General features: G+C 38.3%; 1 protein-coding gene across 1 annotated transcript in view; it reads right to left on the reverse strand.

Annotated features, from left to right (window-relative positions):
- met (MET proto-oncogene, receptor tyrosine kinase) overlaps window positions 1-17,948 on the reverse strand; it is a 52,624-nt gene extending 34,676 nt beyond the window's left edge. The window contains exons 1-2 of the mRNA XM_079412084.1: window positions 17,647-17,948; window positions 14,452-15,643 (exon numbers count right to left, since the gene is read on the reverse strand). Of these exons, the coding sequence (XP_079268210.1) occupies window positions 14,452-15,633 (1,182 nt within the window). The 5' untranslated portion in view covers window positions 15,634-15,643; window positions 17,647-17,948. The remainder of the gene's footprint in view (window positions 1-14,451; window positions 15,644-17,646) is intronic.
- Window positions 17,949-18,247: the final 299 nt, after the last annotated feature.

The following is an 18,247-nucleotide window of genomic DNA, read 5'->3' on the forward strand; positions in this document are numbered from 1 at the left end:
TGACTTAGGCCCCACGCAGTAAATCTCCATCTAAGCTCAGCATCTACTGTTTCAACCTGGCCAATGCAGTTGCGTGTTTTTTCCCATGGTGCTTGGATCATCCTTGCCGCGTTCTGACGGCTGTGCTCACAGATGGCAGGAATTCATGGGAAACTGTGAGGAACGTTGGGCTTGCTGTTGCTCTGTTAGAGCTCCAATTGAGGCCAGCTTTGTTTGGCTGGGATCTCTACAACCTGTGGAGTTTTGGAAGTTGTAGAGAGGCTGTAGGTCCTGGAGATATTAAAGGGGCCATATTCATAACACTTCTGTAGCATTTAATTCTTTCCACCTGAATTACACTTATAATGCCGAAAAACATTAAGAATTAGGTTTTTATAAAAAACTAAGAATCTATCTATTTTTGCGACTGTACCTTTAAGACTGCATTGTTTATGTGCTGTATTGTACGATGATCTCTGTTATGATTGGCTTGTACCTGCATAGTTTGCACAGTCATTCATCAGGGCAGGCCAAGTTGATGAAACCAAATAGACACTGAGGGAAGGAGCTTTGTGTTGTGAATATTAGATAATCTATCAATTTATTATTTCAAAATAAAAAATAAAAAGCCTTTTTTTTTCCCCTGATATGCCCCTTTTAAAAAACTATACTTACATTTTGACTAAAGGCATAGCTCAACTTTTAAAGATAAACCTGTCATCATTTATTCACTTTAAAATTATTTCAAACTTGTGTTATGTTCTTCTGTGGAAGAAGAAAGGAGAAATTTTAAAGACAATCTTGTCTGCTTTCAATATAATGAAAGTGAATGGGTCAAGCTGCACAATTAAAAAGTTATCATTTAAGTACCAAGCTTTGCATGAGAGATGGACCACATTTGAAGTCATTCCTCCTTGATAGTTTGGAGTCATAAGATTTTTGAATGTTTTTGAAAGAAGTCTCTTATGCTCACCAAGGTTGCATTTATTTACACCGAAATACATCCATGCTGAATAAACATATTTATTTTAAAAAGAAACTTTTGAACAGTAGTGTAGATCAATCCAGTAGATTATTTGTGAAAAAAAATCATTTAGACTGTATCAACCGATTCGTTAAAATTCTGACTCAAAAGAAATATTAATTTATGAATTGGACTTCTCTCATGAGCTCTCAAGAATGTTTATATGATTTTCAAAAGTAATGTTTTAAATTCCAGTTCCTTATAAAACGAGGTCTTGGAAAATAGCGCACAAAACAGGGACTACATTCATGATACACAGACAGCTTGACAATCCTTATTTATTTTCATTACATTGAAAAGATCAGTAAGTGAGTAAATGTGAATGAGTGAGTAAATAATAATAAGATTAAAAGAGACAATTAAAAGGACAGTTCACCCAAAATGAACATTCTATTATCACTCACTTACTTTCATTTAGTTCCAAACCTGTATGACTTTCTTTATTCTGTGGAACACAAAAGAAGATAATGTGTCCACAGTGGCCACCAAAACTGTTTGTTTACTAACATTCTTCAAAAATTCTGCAGAAGCAAAAAAACATCATACAGATTTGGAATAACATGAGGGTGAGTAAACAATGACCAAATTTAAATTTTAGGTGAACTATTCTTGTAATTATCATAGTTTATCCAAGTTAGAGTTTCAGGTTACCTCAGAGTAACCTGAAAATAAATGGAGCACCTGAGGCCTACACAGTGGTCAAGCTCAAAGGGTCACAGACCCTAGTATGAAAGTAAAGAAGTAATTAATAATTAATGAAACCAGACCCTGGCACCACAGGCCATGACTAAAATGTTGGAGTACAGAGAACAGGCGGTTAATGATTAACACCGTGCTCACTCAAACTCTTCTCAGATGGTGTTTTGTTTCACTGTATGGTGAAGGCGCCCTGACAAAAACACTAAAAAGACACCCATGAAAAATCAGACAGGCATAAAAAGGACACTCCATCCTGTGGCAGAAAAGTTCTCACTCTTTCTACCCCTCTTTCACTGGCGATGTGAGTAAGACGCATGAGTCAGTGGCATGACTGCGGTTGCAGCTTCATTTTGAGGGCATGTCTCAAAGGGCTGCTTTGAAGATGAGGAGAATAACACAGGTAGACGATAAATCAGGCCGAACGAGCGCTGGGCCCTGCTCTCATTACAGGGCCGAGCGGGATGGCTCAGAGGCACAGAATTGGTATACTGGTGAAAAAGCCAGCGAAAACGAGGAGGATTATAGGCCAGTTTATCCCAACCCCTGAAGGCAGAGGAGGACATCTGCCTATTGAGGGAGCAACAAAACAAGAGAGAGTGAGACACATGTAGCATGAAGCAGCCAGGGAAATCATCCAAATGTCTACAAGCCTGCCTTTGATGTGTCTTCAGCAGGGCACGTTTGCTTTGCCGGGTTATATAAGCCCACCGCGATCCATCATAACGGCCGAGCTGCCACATATTTCAATAGGACTTGTGTAAGAAAGCACCGTGGTTTGGAATTGATTCGGGGGGCTCTCTGAAGCCTGACCTACCAGCAGCTGAGCACAGCCCTAAGAGCCTGTTTTAGAGGAAAAGAAAAATGTTTGTGGGGTTATTTTCATAGCAAATAAACATCACGTTTCGCTGTGTGTTTGAAAAGGAAGACATTCCACTACTTAGCTCATGGTATTGCAAGGATCAAGGGTAGAAAATGAAAAACCTAGACAGTGTTTTGACAAGCTTCGGTTTCTCTGATCCTGAGGCTCCTGCAACCATCGAGTGCCTAGCAGGGTTGTCGGATCTTCGTTCTCGTCATTTCCCGCTTCATTTAGTAAAAGGAATATTCAGGGTTCAACACAAGTTACACTCAATCAACAGCATTTGTGGCATAATGTTTATAGGGTGCTGCGAGGATGACATATTTTCGTAGGCCAACCCTGAAGTCAGCATTACCCTCGTTCCATCAACAAACAGCCCGTAGGACTTTTCCATTGGCTTTTGGATTTTTGGAGAAAATGATCTGTGATTCTCATATGCTTCGTTTATCAAGACAATCTTCACAAATTAACAACTTTTACGAATTTTGAAGCTGAAATACAAGTTGAAATACAACTGACAGAAGTAAAAGTTAGGCTATTTATGAAATACACCACGATCATTTCAACATCACCACTGCTAAGCTTCCGACAACCCTTTTAATCTTTATTTAAAATCTAAAATTGCAAAGTTTGAGTTAGAATAGTTTGTAAGAGCACAATTCTAAACACAATGAGACTGTAAAAGTGGACAACTGAGTAAATTAGTTTTTCTATTTGGTACAATGGTGTTTAATGTCCCCGACAATCTCTTTAGTCCCATTTAGCCACTTGTCAGCAGCCGCTAAAATTAACAAGTGGGTATTATTGCTGTATTTTATGTAAGAAGAAAACGTGAAAATATCTTGCCTGCCTTTGTTTTTTATTTTGTACTGTTCACTGAAGTCCACTTATAATATTATCAAAATTTTTACACTAAAACATTTTTTAAATTTAAAAGTAATAGGTTATTATCCGTCTTGCTTTTAAACCCCCTTATTGGAAGGCTCTGTTTGAATAGGTGTGGTGGACTGTAGACTCTGAAGTAAACGCTCGCTGCTATGATTGGCTAACAGAGGTGTATACATGTTTGAGAGCCTACATCCTTCACAGATAGACGCTGCAGTGATTTAGGTTCAAAACGCATAAATACTCATTTCAAACGATCTGTAATAACAGATAACAAAGCAATAGTGACCATGTAATAAAAATAGTTACTCACACTTGTGTGGTGTGACATTACTGTTGGATCTAATATATTTGGCACAGCATCGTCTTTTGGTTTCAGTCTTTCTGAAAATGGCGTGTCGATTTGTGCCTTGTTTGTAAACGAATTCACAGTAAAATGAAGTGAACAAAGGACCAAGTGCTTACTGACGCGGTCTGGAACTTCATTAAAGTTCATCCACTCTTTCATAACACTGGGATCAGAAGGAAGTTAATGCAAAGACTGTTCTTCCACAACTTGGCACTGAACAGCGTCTTGTGTATGGAGCCAACTTTATTGTTTGTTTTCTGCGTAGACCTGTGTTTGCCTCTCTTGTTATTCAAACACTACATGTGCGAATCGGTGGGCAGGGCTAAACAGGCAGTGATGTAGAAGCAGTTGCTGATCTTCTTCTGTGGAGGTGGAGTTTAGCCACTCTAATACATCATAGAGTAGAACATTTCTAAAGCTGTCGTTTTGGCAGATTGGCTTCAATATAAGCTGTTTTAGGCTATACGAAAGTTTTGAGTTCTTAAACTTACAGAATGTTTTTATAGCACAATGACCTCTTATATTTCAAAAGATCATGGGAATTTTGGTTTCTCAGTTCATGACGCCTTTAAGCTTGTTTCAACCATAGACTTTATATCATACATTTAACCCCAAAAACCCCATCAAAAAACACTGAATTTAGGACAGTGGAACCAGAAGTGCAAAAGTGCTCATTTTAGGGTTTTAGGACTCATTCCTGCAGCACTCTATACAGATTAGAACAAAAAATAATTTCAATTTGCTCCAAGCTTTCTTTTAAAAACATATAGAGATTACAGTAACATACAGCAAGAGTAAATAGTAAATAAAAAAACTAACTAAAATTATGAAAGGACTTGTACATGCATGAATTCGATTCAATTTTGAATATTATTCAACCTGTAAAGCTGTTTAAATCAACATTGCGTTAGCAAGTGATTTTATCACATCGTGTTAAAATCTTGTTAAATGCATATTGTTTGCATCTCGTGGCTATACTTTTGAAATGGTGAGTATTTTAACATTTATGCTTAGGCCCCATTCAATTTTCACTGTAAGCTTTAAAGAAAAGCAGGAACAAATTGGATTTCTTTTTTTGTAAAACATTATGCCACAAGTGCTGTCAATTGAGGTTAACCTGTATTGAACCCGGAATATTACTTCATAGTTGAGTATTTTAAGTATAATTTCAAAGAATGCAGAAAAATATCCCACAAAAACATCCCGCAAGAATGGCAGGGCCAGTGCGTAGCTCCTCTTTGACACATTAAGCAGCTCTCATTGTGTGCAGCACAATGCTGAAGTGATAGAGTTACTGTGCCCCACCTTTGGTGCTTTATAGCTTTGTGGCCTTTGGCGTCACCTCCAAAAGGCTTGATATGAGTGAAAGGAGATCTGTACAACCAAATGTCACCTTCACAGACTTTCTGTTAACCCTCTGGCCCCAGTACAGTCGTGACCACTTACAGCGTACGTGAAGATTTCTGGAACATCATTGCTCCACGCTGCCATCCTTCAGCTGCTTCTTGACGAAAATAATGTGACCTTTGACCTCACAAAGTTTTCACTAATGTTGTATATGTTTATATGCATGTGTGTAAGATTGCGGTGTGCCCCACCTGTGCATTTAAACGGCACGTCGCAAAGCAACCCGATTCTTAAGTTTATGTGCCTTTCTTGGATTACTAGGTCGTGGAGGTCAGTAGTCTGGGGAAAATTAGAGAAGCTGACAATAATGTGGGATTAGAGGCTGGCAGTCACCATGCAGTCCTGGTGCCTGGCTGCTGGTGTGTTAATACCTGTGGACGTCTGTGAAGAACACTTGAAGAGCCTGTTGTAGGGCTGGCACAATACATGAAAATTACATTGATATTGTGATATGGCCTAATGCAATAATCAAATTGTGAAAGCAGATATTTAATTATATAAACATATACACTGCCAGTTTCAAACTGTTCTCATTTACATGCATGCAGCTCATGATATGAAGTTTCAGAATTTCAGAAGAATTTGTTCATTTAGCTTGTCTTGAGCGGCATGCGTGTAAATGAACACAGTGCTCCGTTTCACTCTGATACCGGCACAGTGTATATTTATTAAAATAAAAACTTGATGGGTTAACATTTAAAAATTAAGAAATTAAGCTGTAAATATCAGTATTGTAATTTTACAGTTGTACTATAAATAAAATCTTTTATTGTTTTATTAAATATTTAAATTTAAATTTTACAGTATTCTACAATATTTCTTATTTTGTATTTTGATTTTTTATTTATTAATAATAACAATCAAAATGAAATAACAACAAGACAGTCACATCCAGGTAAGCCATTATAGCCTATTTTTATTTGTTTTTAAGTATTCTACTAATTTCTCCTACAAATTCATTGAGCCGAAGCATAAACTTTAGCTTGTTTTGTCAGAGAAACTCCTCTCCCACTCCGCTACCGCTCGCTTCGTCCGCCATTACGCTCTGCCGAAAAGAATTATGGGATAGGTAGGACGGGAAAGGATCCACTACACCCATCCTTCCAATTCGGGGAAAAGGAGGACGCATTTGTGGGCCGCATTTGAAGGATCCTACGAATTTGGACAGCCTTCGTCGCGGCGCTGTGACGTAACATCCTTCAAATGAGTACTCCGAAGGATGCAGACCCTGAATTTGGACACAGCCAAAATAGTCTGTGGCAATGGGGAACAGCTGAGGGTGTGATAATGAGTGTCAGGTGAATGATATGCGGCAGGTGTTTGTAGTTAGGGGAGTGGAGTCCGGGAGGACAGGAGATGGTGACCTCTAGTGGAGAAAGGAAGAACTGCAGCCTGGACTCGTGACACCGTTGGCGAAAATGTCTGTGTTTTTTTCATGTCTCATTATATACGGCAGAAAATCTAAATATCTCTATATAATTTCTGTCAGTATCAGGCAGTTTAGTTTATTGTACACTGTCAAAGTTGCACATTGGTTTTTAACAGCTGTTGTCTGAGAATTTGCCTGTTGTTATCATACTAATTGAAGATCCTGTAGACTCCTATTCAAGTCTTTTTCTTGTTTTCAGTTTTATTCTCATGTTGCTTTGCCTCACATTCTTCTTTTTGGTATTATCTTGTTACTCAATTTTCGCTTCTTTTTACCTCTCAACAAGTGATCTGTCAGCAGGGGACTTTGTTCCTCACTCAGGTTTCCAACTGGGAAACAATACATGGCACAGTACAACCTCTTGTATGTTTGCTAAAAAATTATCAGTTTATTCAACTGCTCATGGTTAAATCCCTGCTCATCTACTAGTGAACTTGTCTTGAATTTGTTGCTGCATGTTACAATACAATTCGCTTAAAGAGCACCATGATTAATACGCCTGGACCAAACTAGTGAGACAAAATATATTTCGGCATAAGTCATTAATCAAACTGAAATCATGATTAAAATACAATTAATCAAAGAGATTTTTTAAAACAACAGGACATCATACTTGATTATTTTTCATCGTTCCTTTGCAGTTAATGAGCCATGCAGCACAGATTGGGCCGACACTAAACAATTTACACTAGCAAAAATAGCAACAAGCTAAACATAAGCGAGAGAGAGCTATCATTCTATTGACATACACTATGGAAGTACTTATGAACCATGCTCATCCATTCAATTAGATAAACAGACATAAGCAAACGGGGGATAATTTAGTGTGGAGTCCATTCTGGAGGCCGGGAGGTCTGTCATTATTTACTCGTGCAGCATGGATCTATTCAAAGCATTAGCGGAAACGCCCATTCATTACAGCAGACAAGATGAGCACGGTCAAAACATCGCTCTCTGCCACAGCATGCTGGAATAAAAACCTCCACACTTATGCAAGGAGCGTGGATCTGATAAAAGGGTAAAGAGCACGGCTTTAAAACCATGAAGCGCTGAGACCCTTTAAAAGATCAAATCCAGCCCTTTATGGAAAAAAAGAGGCAGAGCATTCAAATGCCTGGTTTGCAGTTGGCCAGAATAATCAATTCCAATCTTGACTGTAAAGGCTTGGCAGAGCCTGCTTTTCTGTGATGATCTTACGCTTTTTCACATGTCAGAGGGAGCAAAACGTGCCTCTCACTGGACAGATCAGACACAAGAGTTTTATTTTGGGAGCTGTTAAAAGAGTTTTGCAGATTCTCTGTTCCTAATTTCAGCAAATTTATTTCCACGCATGACATTCTGCGAAGAACTTTGCTCCAAAGAAATGCCCTCAAACTCATAAAAAGCTGAGAATGAACATGTGTTAAGCCCATCTTGACACATTTAGTATGCTAATGCTGTTAGAACAATAGGAAGAGGCTATTTGATGATAATCTATTGTTTCAACAGGCATAGAGTCTTGGAAGGCATTAACGCACGGTTAAATGGCCTCTTATCAAAAGTCGGCATGAGCCGTCTTTCCTGTAGTTGACACTAAGAGGCAGATATGATGAAATCCTTATGTTGATGTGGGCTTTTGCAAAAACATGCAGCCTACGCTACACGTTCCGAGCAAAGATCAAGGATTTTACTCACAAAATGCCCTCTTTCTGCCAGAAAAACACAACTAACGTGATAAGAGCATGAGCATGCAGCAAATTCTGTCCTTCGTACTCATTTCTCAGCACTATGATTCAAAGCAAGCAGGTGGCATCCCTTTTATGACACACAATTTCATGTGCCAGTCAGCTATTACACTAAGTGTGTAAAACCACGCAGCAAATGGAAAACAAACAATTGAGCGTGGTGGCAATATGTAAAGCATGACCGCATGGTAGAACAATGCATGATTGTGCTATCTTTTGGTAAACCACTAGAAGCTGGCATGTATTTTTATTGCCTTTTTTGTGCAGATACCTTCAGGGATTACGGTCACTCTAATGCATTAATAAAACACATCTGTTTGTTTTGAAGTCTCAAGGAGGAGAAGGGGGGCACTGACCCACCTCTGACCACAAAAAATACTGTAGAAATACACTGTAGACCAAATCCCAAAAGAATCATTCTTATAAGCTGTGAATCAAAAACATACAGAACGGTTTATATAGGCCTAGTCCAATTCGTGAACGATTCTCTAACAAGTATCAGCTCATAGGAATCAAAGCACACAACAGGACCTGAATGAATGAATCTTCTTAGTTGGTTCTTTTTATTAAAAAAATCAAAAACATACAGAATAATTCATGAAGTCTAGTTCCTTAAGGACTCTCTAAAAAGAACCAGCTAATAAGAATCATAAGAAAAACATACAATGGGACCAAAGAAGTCTTATTCCCAAGCGAATGAGCCAGAGTTTTTCAGTGAATCAAAATACTTTCAGTATGAATCAGTCAGCAGTTACATACTTAACCTGAATCTTTTACTGTTACTAAATGATGGTTCATATGATAATGAATATGATACATGATAATCATTGGTATTTTATTAATTTAGTAAAAAAACACTGAACATGAGAAACCAATAAAAAGTCTGTGTAAATGCACATTTTGACAAAAGGTATTAAACTTACTTCAGATTTATTGAAATCTGAAATGATCATTTGATGACAGAACACTGCAGTAAGCATTGAATTACATTTTTTCAACTGTTCCCCCTCAATTGTTCTAACAAATGGCAATAAAATCATTAATGAACAGGAATCATTATTTGAATCTGAATCTGAACAAGAATCATAAAATTCCTTTTGATTCCCATCCCTACTCACACTGCTACAAACCCTGCAGCATGACTGACACTTTAAGTCCACTCCATTAGTTGACCAAACACTGGGTGTTAGGCCCCACAAAACTCACAAGTCAGGTATCAGGTAAAAGCTTGCTGTCTTTTCACACGATCACACAGGCCGTGTCTACTGAGGGATAAGCTTGAAAATATCTGACTGACGTGCTGAATGAGGTGGAAGGGCAGCCGCAGATAAGCTCTTATTTGTGGTGCATTGTTGAGTTCTCAGCAGGTGATAAAGTAGAATAGTTACTGGCCAATCCAATCCGTTCCATTACTTAAGCACACATTCATTCAAGCCTGCATCCCACGGAACCATTGTGTCGGCATTAGCACCAGGGCAGTGTAACGTAATGGCTTTTTGACCTAGTGGGGGAGGTTGAGTCCTAGCAAGCCCCAAAAAGTTTATTTGTAGTCCCCGCTGTGTAAGCCAAAACAATTAGTAGAGCTCTTTGAACTGCACCAAACAATTAGTCTGGATCAGTCAACTCTAGTCGTTTAGCGCTGTGCGCTGATTGAATATCCAACCTGACCAGGCTCATTAAATGCTTCAGTGGGTATTTGATTTACACCTGATCAGGATGTCTTTAACCTTACATGGACGTTTTAGAATTGAGCTCTTTGATGAAACCTTGTGCTCACAGACCCGGAGAGCTGCAAATTACCGGAGGGAGTAAGAAAATGAGGAAGTGAAGGTATGGTGGATGCCAGAGATGGATCAGCATGCCTCTGGGCCACTGTCTCATCAGCCTCACCAAAGCAATCTCTCCCTTCACCTGACACTTACACATGTTTCTGAATTATGCCCAGAGAGCACTGACAAGTTTTTCAAACCTGAAGGCTGTGTTAAATATGGGCCAGTCATCACAATAACGAAGAAAAAAGCTGTAGTGCAATAAACCTGGAGTAAACAGTAGAGAACTAGCCAATCGTATGTTTGTTTGCATGTGATGTTCCTCTCGAATAACAGATTGTGAGCGCAGGCGTTTATCAGTTGTGCGATTAACTGCTTTATGGGAGTATTTAAGACACACAGGCACATCAGAGCAGAAAAACTGTAGCTTCTTGGAAGAGAGTTATTTCAAAAAGACCAGTAATATAACATTTTAAATATTTTTATAATATAATAATATTATAAAATGTATAAATGATTTTTTTGTAAATATAATACTCATTCAATGTAGAAAACATTTAATAATAGAAGTATTACATTTTATAAATATAAATAAATATGAATATGTATAAATACGAATATAATATATACTGTATATATATATATATATATATATATATATATATATATATATATATCATGACAATTAAAAAAATAATTACATATACATTTATATACGCACATTTTTTAACTGTTATATTTTACTTATATATTATATTTGAGTTATATAGTTTATATTATATCATGAATTATATTTTTAATATAATTTAAATAATTTTATATAATTTAAGCACACATTTTTACACATACATTCTATAATATTTTACTAATTAATATTAAATGAATATTAATTGTATTATTCTACAATATTAATATAATATTAAGTAGATTTTTTAGCTTGAGAAAAGTTAAGGACATAAAAGTCAGATACATCCCCACAGGTGCTCTCATCCCCAGATGTAGATGAGATGAACAGTTCACACCTGGATGCCAGCTGTCCGGTCTCCTCTAGCTAACATTATGGTCCAAAGACACGCAGGTTCCCCGCCAGGGCAAGGCTGCCAACATGAGCTCACTGCAGGGGCTTGACATTTTGAGAAAACACACAGCTGCACATCTCCACCTGCCCCCTGGTCAGAGCTGTTTGTCTGTGACGTGTACGTGCCTGTGTTTTTGTGCTTTTGCCAGAAATGATTCAGGGTGACTTAATTCCTCAGTTACAAACCTCAACTCACCCACATAAAATGCATTTCTTATACATGCATACATACACATAGAAACGCAACCATGCAGGTAGCTTATCGCAACTTCTCAGACAGGATACAACAAGCACTGTGTCTTTCAGCATGATTTTTGCACCTCCCAGAGGTGAGATCGTGGCCTATAAATGATCTAGGTTTTGCAGATTTTGCGCAAACACATCTTGCATAAGCAGGCAGCAGCATGTACGCTTTTATACGTGCTAAGTACAGTGCATTAGCGTGCCACCCTGTCCTTACATGACTAAAACACACTACAATGCAAAAGATTGAGCGAGGTACAAAGAGCTAAAACTATCTGATTTACATTGATATTTGCTTATTCACAGTCAGAAAGATGTGGGAAAAAGTGCACAAAGTAAGTTAAATCAATGCACTGCCTGTTCGCTTTTCCTTACACTTTAAGACTTGCCATCTCAAAGCATGTTCATTTAGCCACAGTGGCAGTAATAATTAAAATGGCTGTCGATCAAAACTCCCTCTTCAGGAATTATATTACAGGCAGCAATCAATCAAGCTTCAGATTCAATTTTAAAGTAATCAGCATTTGCCAGTTGTTCCCCTGATCAATTGTAATCTAATGATAATTTTGACCTTAAATGTGGCTGTTTGTTATTGCCGGTCTCAAGTGTCCCCCTCCCCTCTGCTCTTTCAAAACAGGGGGCGCAGGGTTTGTTGGGGTGGTTCCAACTCAGATATATCCATTATTCCAAACAATAAGGACTATATTTCTGTCTGTTTTATTAACGAATATTGCTGAGCTCGAGCACACTGGCCAATCGATAATTTTAAGAGCTTGGGTGAAGTCTGAAAGCTGTGGTGTCTTTTTCTCCAAGGGTAAGAGTCTATTACCGACTTTAGCGATTTATCTGATATGATATTCAAATAACTTTGGCTCCACATTAACAAATAAAACAGGAAAGCAAGGCTAAATTCAATCAAAACTGAAACACAGTGACAGATGCCCAATGTTTCCACATAAAGGCAGGAGATGTTGGAGTCCGGTTTGTGGAGTGCATTGTCTAAGAGCAAAAACAAGATATTGGGATCAATTTATCATGCCTTTTTACAATGTAATTGTTTTATGACACTGCGTCAATTGCCCCTTTATGGGGTGATAAGACAGACTCTGCATAACATATGCTACTGGTATCATAATTCTCAACGATGGCACCATGATTTGCCGTCTGCCATATACACACACTCAGACACACACACCCAAAACAAACAAATGCACACATTCACACCTATGGACAAAAACTGTATTGAAAACAGGCACACATCCCTTTCAAAAGATGTTCAGACCTTTCAAACATTTCTTCGATGACACCTAGGGAAATATCTTCCAACTGACTTGTTGCTTTAAAAGCTATTTAAGCTATTGTACGTCCGCTTAATGAAAACTGATAGAAACGCAGCTGACTTTGAACAGATGTTTGGATCAAGGATCCACAGAACAAAAATATTTAAAATGTCTTGAGTGCTTCAGTCTGCAGATCTTCTGCTCTAATAAATGACTGAGTGCACTTTGTGAGTTTGGCCAGATAAAGTTCAGGGCACTGAAACAACCACACCAGACTGGAGAGCTGTGTGACTCTGAGAAGAGGCCAACCACTCCGGTCTAGCCCATATGAACTGCTAAAGCAACCAGTACAAAGACTGTTAGAAACAGTTGAAGAACACCTGCTGAGTAGTGATCTGGGCTTCCCCGCTATATCAACTCTGATAAGACAACACTCAAGCAAACAGAGAAGTGTAGAGAATAGGCATAGTGAGTAAAAATTGTCAAACAAGCCTGATTCACATGAACCTCAAGCAAATCCAGGTTTCCTATCAAAGAAAATTACACAGCTATCTGCAAATGGATATACATCTACACATCAATATAATTACCAAATACTTGCAAATATTAGCTGATTGTTATACAATAAAAAGTTTGAGTGAACAAGAAAAACAAGCAATGGAGGGTCATGATAAGGATTAACAGATTAATCGTGATCCTTATTTTAATATAAGACACTGAGTTTTTGACTGAAGTGCTCAAGAGTTTATCGATTTTTTTACACACTGACATTGTAATGGTTTTACACAACAAATAACATTTAAATTTACCTCATATCACAGAGCACAGAGTTTTGACTTTGAGTTTGGATTTGGATTCGATATCTGTTAAATAAACACCATAGCTGAACAGCACAGTCCCTCTTGTAAATTTTTTTAATACATTTAGTAAATAAATGTTGTTTTTCATAATGCAGGTTAGATGATTTTTTTAACGTAGGTTACAGAATCAGCTGACAGAACTCAGAAACTGACAGAATATGCCTTTTGCTTTCATATGCAAGCAAAAGGAACATTTAAACTGAATTATATTAAAATTAATCAGAATCAAACTAAATCAAAATCTGATTTGAATTAATATTTTTCAGTTAATTAAGTGCATCATCCGGGTATCTGAAGTTCACTTCTTTATGGAATTTTTAGTGCACACACTATTTATATATAAAAAAAAAAAAAAAAAGTAGAATAGAATAGAGCATAACTACACACTTTGGGACACACCTTAAATTTGTATTCATACCCAGCCTTATCTTTAAGTTTGTTCTATAGCTTTGGACAATTTTTCCCATTCACCTACTGTGGACCACGCTATCCAGATTTAGTAGTTTTCTGTATACTTTGCCTATACGTATTCAAATCATGTATCTTACTATGCAGATCTGAGCGATGTATGACTATGTTGTGTAATGAACTCTGGGAAGTATTAGCCCTGCATTATCGACGGGCCCTCAGGGAGTCGTCAGCAGTTAAATTTGTGTCATTTATTGATCAGCATGATTTACCGATTGATCCAACAAATGGTGATGGATAAGTAAAAAAGACGAGGAGGGTCAGTGATTTATGATGGCCAAGCAATTGGGCTGACAAGAAGTCAAATTTGTTCTTGGATGGGCAACATTTTGAAAGGGTCAGCAAATATCCTGTTAACTGACTGGAGAAAATGCATGATTTGGTTTGAAACCTCTTACCTGGTTGAAGTTTTTCTCCTCTGATCCTGGAAAGTGACTGAGCTTCCTCGTGTATCCCTTCTGCATGAAATCCCTGAAGAAGTTATTGATGTCTGTGATGGAGATAAGGCATACAGCAGAGCTGGCTGTGGGCTCCGGTGAATCGGGTTTGCTCCGGGCAAAGGCAGCAAACAGCACGTCCTCTCCTTCTTTCAGGCCCATCTCCTGCTGAAAGTCATAGCCGACTTTTGCCACATGTGCAGCCTGGAGAACATTGAAAACCACCTGAGCCGAGCGCTTCTTTCTTCTTCGCTCGGAGTAAATACACTCAAAGGGCATTTCAACGTAGCGCAAGATCTCAGGATCTGAAGAGCACATGCGTACAATCCTCGTGTGGAAGGCATTTGAGCTGCCACCTTCTCGTTGGACGGTGAGAAAATACACGTATGGGCCGCTCTGGAAGGAGTAGACATAGTGCAGTGGGTAGTTCCCACGCAGCCCTGGGGCCAAGTCCATGTAAGATTGTTCGGAAAAGAACTCAAAGCCGTCTTGAGTCTCTCGCATCTTCCTAACAGAGATAGTGTGGTGGAGACGTGGGACGGTCGAGTCAAGAGGCTCAGAGTTTGCCACGAAGAATCTCACGACGCCACTGCTCATCACGTTTAGGATTTGAGTGCCTAAAGGTCCTGCTAGGCAGTCTGGGCAACCGTGGCTGCTGTCTTTGTTCTTCTTTGAATACATGCAACTAATTTCCGCATCCAGGGGTCCATCCTCTAACAGGTAACGACGACAGACGCCGTTCCCAACCGAACCACAGCTGAAGAGCTCAAGATCATAGAAAGTCTCCATCAACAGGGCCACATTGGTGTTGTTCTTGTTGAGGGGTTTGTTTTTGCAACCACTGCATGGATCTGGTGCACTGCAGTCATGACCCTCATGGACAGGTCCGGTATTATACTCGTGCATCTTCTGGAGGTCTTTCGACAGAGCGTACAGCTTGTTGATGGAACCCACATACACAGTTCCATTGAATTCCAACAGCTTCTGGATGGGAGTGTCAGACACAAAGTGAGGGAGGTCATAGGTCACAGAGAGGTCAAGTTTGGAGCTTTCGATTGGTTCCTCACATTGACTATTCAAGCCCCACCACAGCGTCTGAAGGATGATGAGGATGGAAGTGGCTTCAGAATAGTGAATTCTCATCTTTGTTCTTCTGCAGAGTACAAAGACAACATTTATTTAGCATATTCACCATGTAAAGCCTGATTTATGAAAGAATGGTCAGAATTTTTGTCTTTTTCAAATGGAAGAGTTTATTGAATCTTTAGACAATATTTAAAATATATTTTTTAAAAACCTACAAATAAAGGTTGCATAAATGCTTTATGTTTTGTATCATATTTCATATATCATGCTTTCATGGCTCACAAAGTGAGAATTTGGGGCTCATACTTGGGGTTGAAAAAAACATAAATTTTATTCAGATGCCCAAACAAAAATATGCAATTTGATGAACTGCTGTTATTTATATAAACAAAAAGCAAGATTTCTGAAAGGAATTTTAAGAAATGATTGTACTGTAAATCAATTAGCTTAACATAAATATAGTAAATTTTCATCTTGAAATTTTACTTACTAAATAAATGTTTTTCTTACATTTACATTATGAAAAGTTTTTACAGCAAAAAGACATGTACCATGACATTTTAGAATTACTTGTATGCAACAAGTTTTGATTATCATCTTCATTATCAAATTTACATATCGAATATGAAGCATATTTAAAGGACTTCTGATTCTATACACAGAACCCATTAGTGCACAAAACACGAAGATAGAAATCCTTTATAAACAAAGACAAGCTACTCAGAACAAATGACACTTGTAAAACACAGCCACACGCACTGCAACAACAATAATATCACTAGATTCCTTGCATTGTAGAAGCCTCAATAATTCACCACTCACTGTGTATGACAAAGCCATGGATAAAAGAAAGAGGGCAACTCTAAACGGTCCTCGTGGCTCTGACTTAGACAGCACTTTTGTGGCGATGTACCAGAAGAGGCGAATCATCAAAGAGTCAGCCTACACTGAGTGCACTGTGGTGACAAGTCTAACTTTAGACAGTGTTCTCAAGGGAGTGGTTGATAAACTCAATTAAGCCTGGTCGGCTGCGGACGCCGGAGAAGTGATTTATTGTTGGTGTACTTAAACGCTACTCCTCTAGGAGGTCGCTTTTAAGGTTGAGAGGGAGAGAGCGGCAGAGCTGGGGAATATGGGATTCACCCTTACTGTTATCTAAGCAGTTGAAGTGCACTGAGCAGCACTATAGGTCACTGCAAACAATGAGAGAGACTTGCACTTGCTGTCACTCTAGAAGGATTCAGTAATTGTATTTTGCTATTTACCTACATACAGCATCTCCTCTTTAAAACACCTGATAAACAGATTTTCACATTGTCTTTCATTTTCATTACATGCACTTCTAAAGGTAAACACTTAAGTACAGCAACAAAAAACCTTGGCACGCTAAGGGTCCTCACTCATAGTCCTTAAAAACTGTTTTCTTGGATGTCCCTGGAACATACCTCAGGAAAAAAATGTTTATTAATTAACTCACTGGGATTCACATAATACATTACCACGTTGTTTTTAAATAAATAAAAATGCATTTGCTTTACAATTTCACTTATGAAATTGAGCATGTAAAATGAGTATTTAAAGTGAGTTTTATGCCAAGTTTAAGTGTCTGCAGACCTTTTTAGCATATCTTTCTCAGAAATTAAGCCCACTCACTTACTGTCAAATCTCTCAAATGGACGTATCCCAAGGAAAAAAAAACTTTACAGATAAACGGGTCCACATTTCCAAACATTACGTTACTAAAATAGACAAAAACCAAACAAAAGCTTTTCTTAGCTGAGTTTCATGGAAACCTACATATTTACAATGACTCATACTGTCAACAGCTAAACGCACAGCTTCCACATATTTCCACGAAAACACCTCAACTGGCATTCTTAGCAAAAAAACAAACAAACAAAAAACAAGTATGTTTATGTTTATAGTGTATAGATATATAAAAAGTAAGCTAGTTCAGTGGAATAGTTCGAAACAACTCAATTTTTAGTAACATAATTTCCAAAAGGAATAACCTGAACCTAAGTGTTATCACACTCTAAACGCTCAGAAATAAAACAAACGCTCACTCACCTGTAAAATAAAGACACCTGTCGGAGACAGAAAGGGAAAATAATCACATCTTTTAAGGGTCCGTTTCGCTGGAGACGCGCGCGCTGTTTCTGGCGGATGCCAGCAGTCTCGAGATGCGGCGGGGAGTTTCTGCGCGCTCTCTGCTAAAAAGTTGCCGTTTCTCTCTCTCTCTCTCCGCAACCCGGTATATTCACTCAGCGAGAAAATGTGTAGTCGGGTGGCTCACGCTCGGAATGGGTCACATCAGTTTTAAGGGCTTGTTGTTGTATTCTCCGCAAACGCTGCGGGTCGTTACTCCACGGTGCGCGTGCCTTTGGATAGAATGGGTCTCTCAGGTGAGCGCAGAAAGATCTGTGGCAGTTACGTCACTGGAGTAACGGAGTTCGATGATTGGCTGCTGATATTTTACAATTATTTATTATTGGGGAAGTTCCATTAACATCACATAAAAGTGTTAATGTCTGTAAACATTTTAATGTTTTCTTTTTATGTCTATTTCGATTTTCGTTTTTTCCTCTCTCTCTCTTTTTGATACTAATGTAGCCCTTGGCTGCATCTATAAATCTTTAAAGCAGGAAATATATAATAAAATAAATAATCA

Source organism: Barbus barbus, assembly GCF_936440315.1.
Source record: "Barbus barbus genome assembly, chromosome: 48".
NCBI lineage: Eukaryota > Metazoa > Chordata > Actinopteri > Cypriniformes > Cyprinidae > Barbus > Barbus barbus.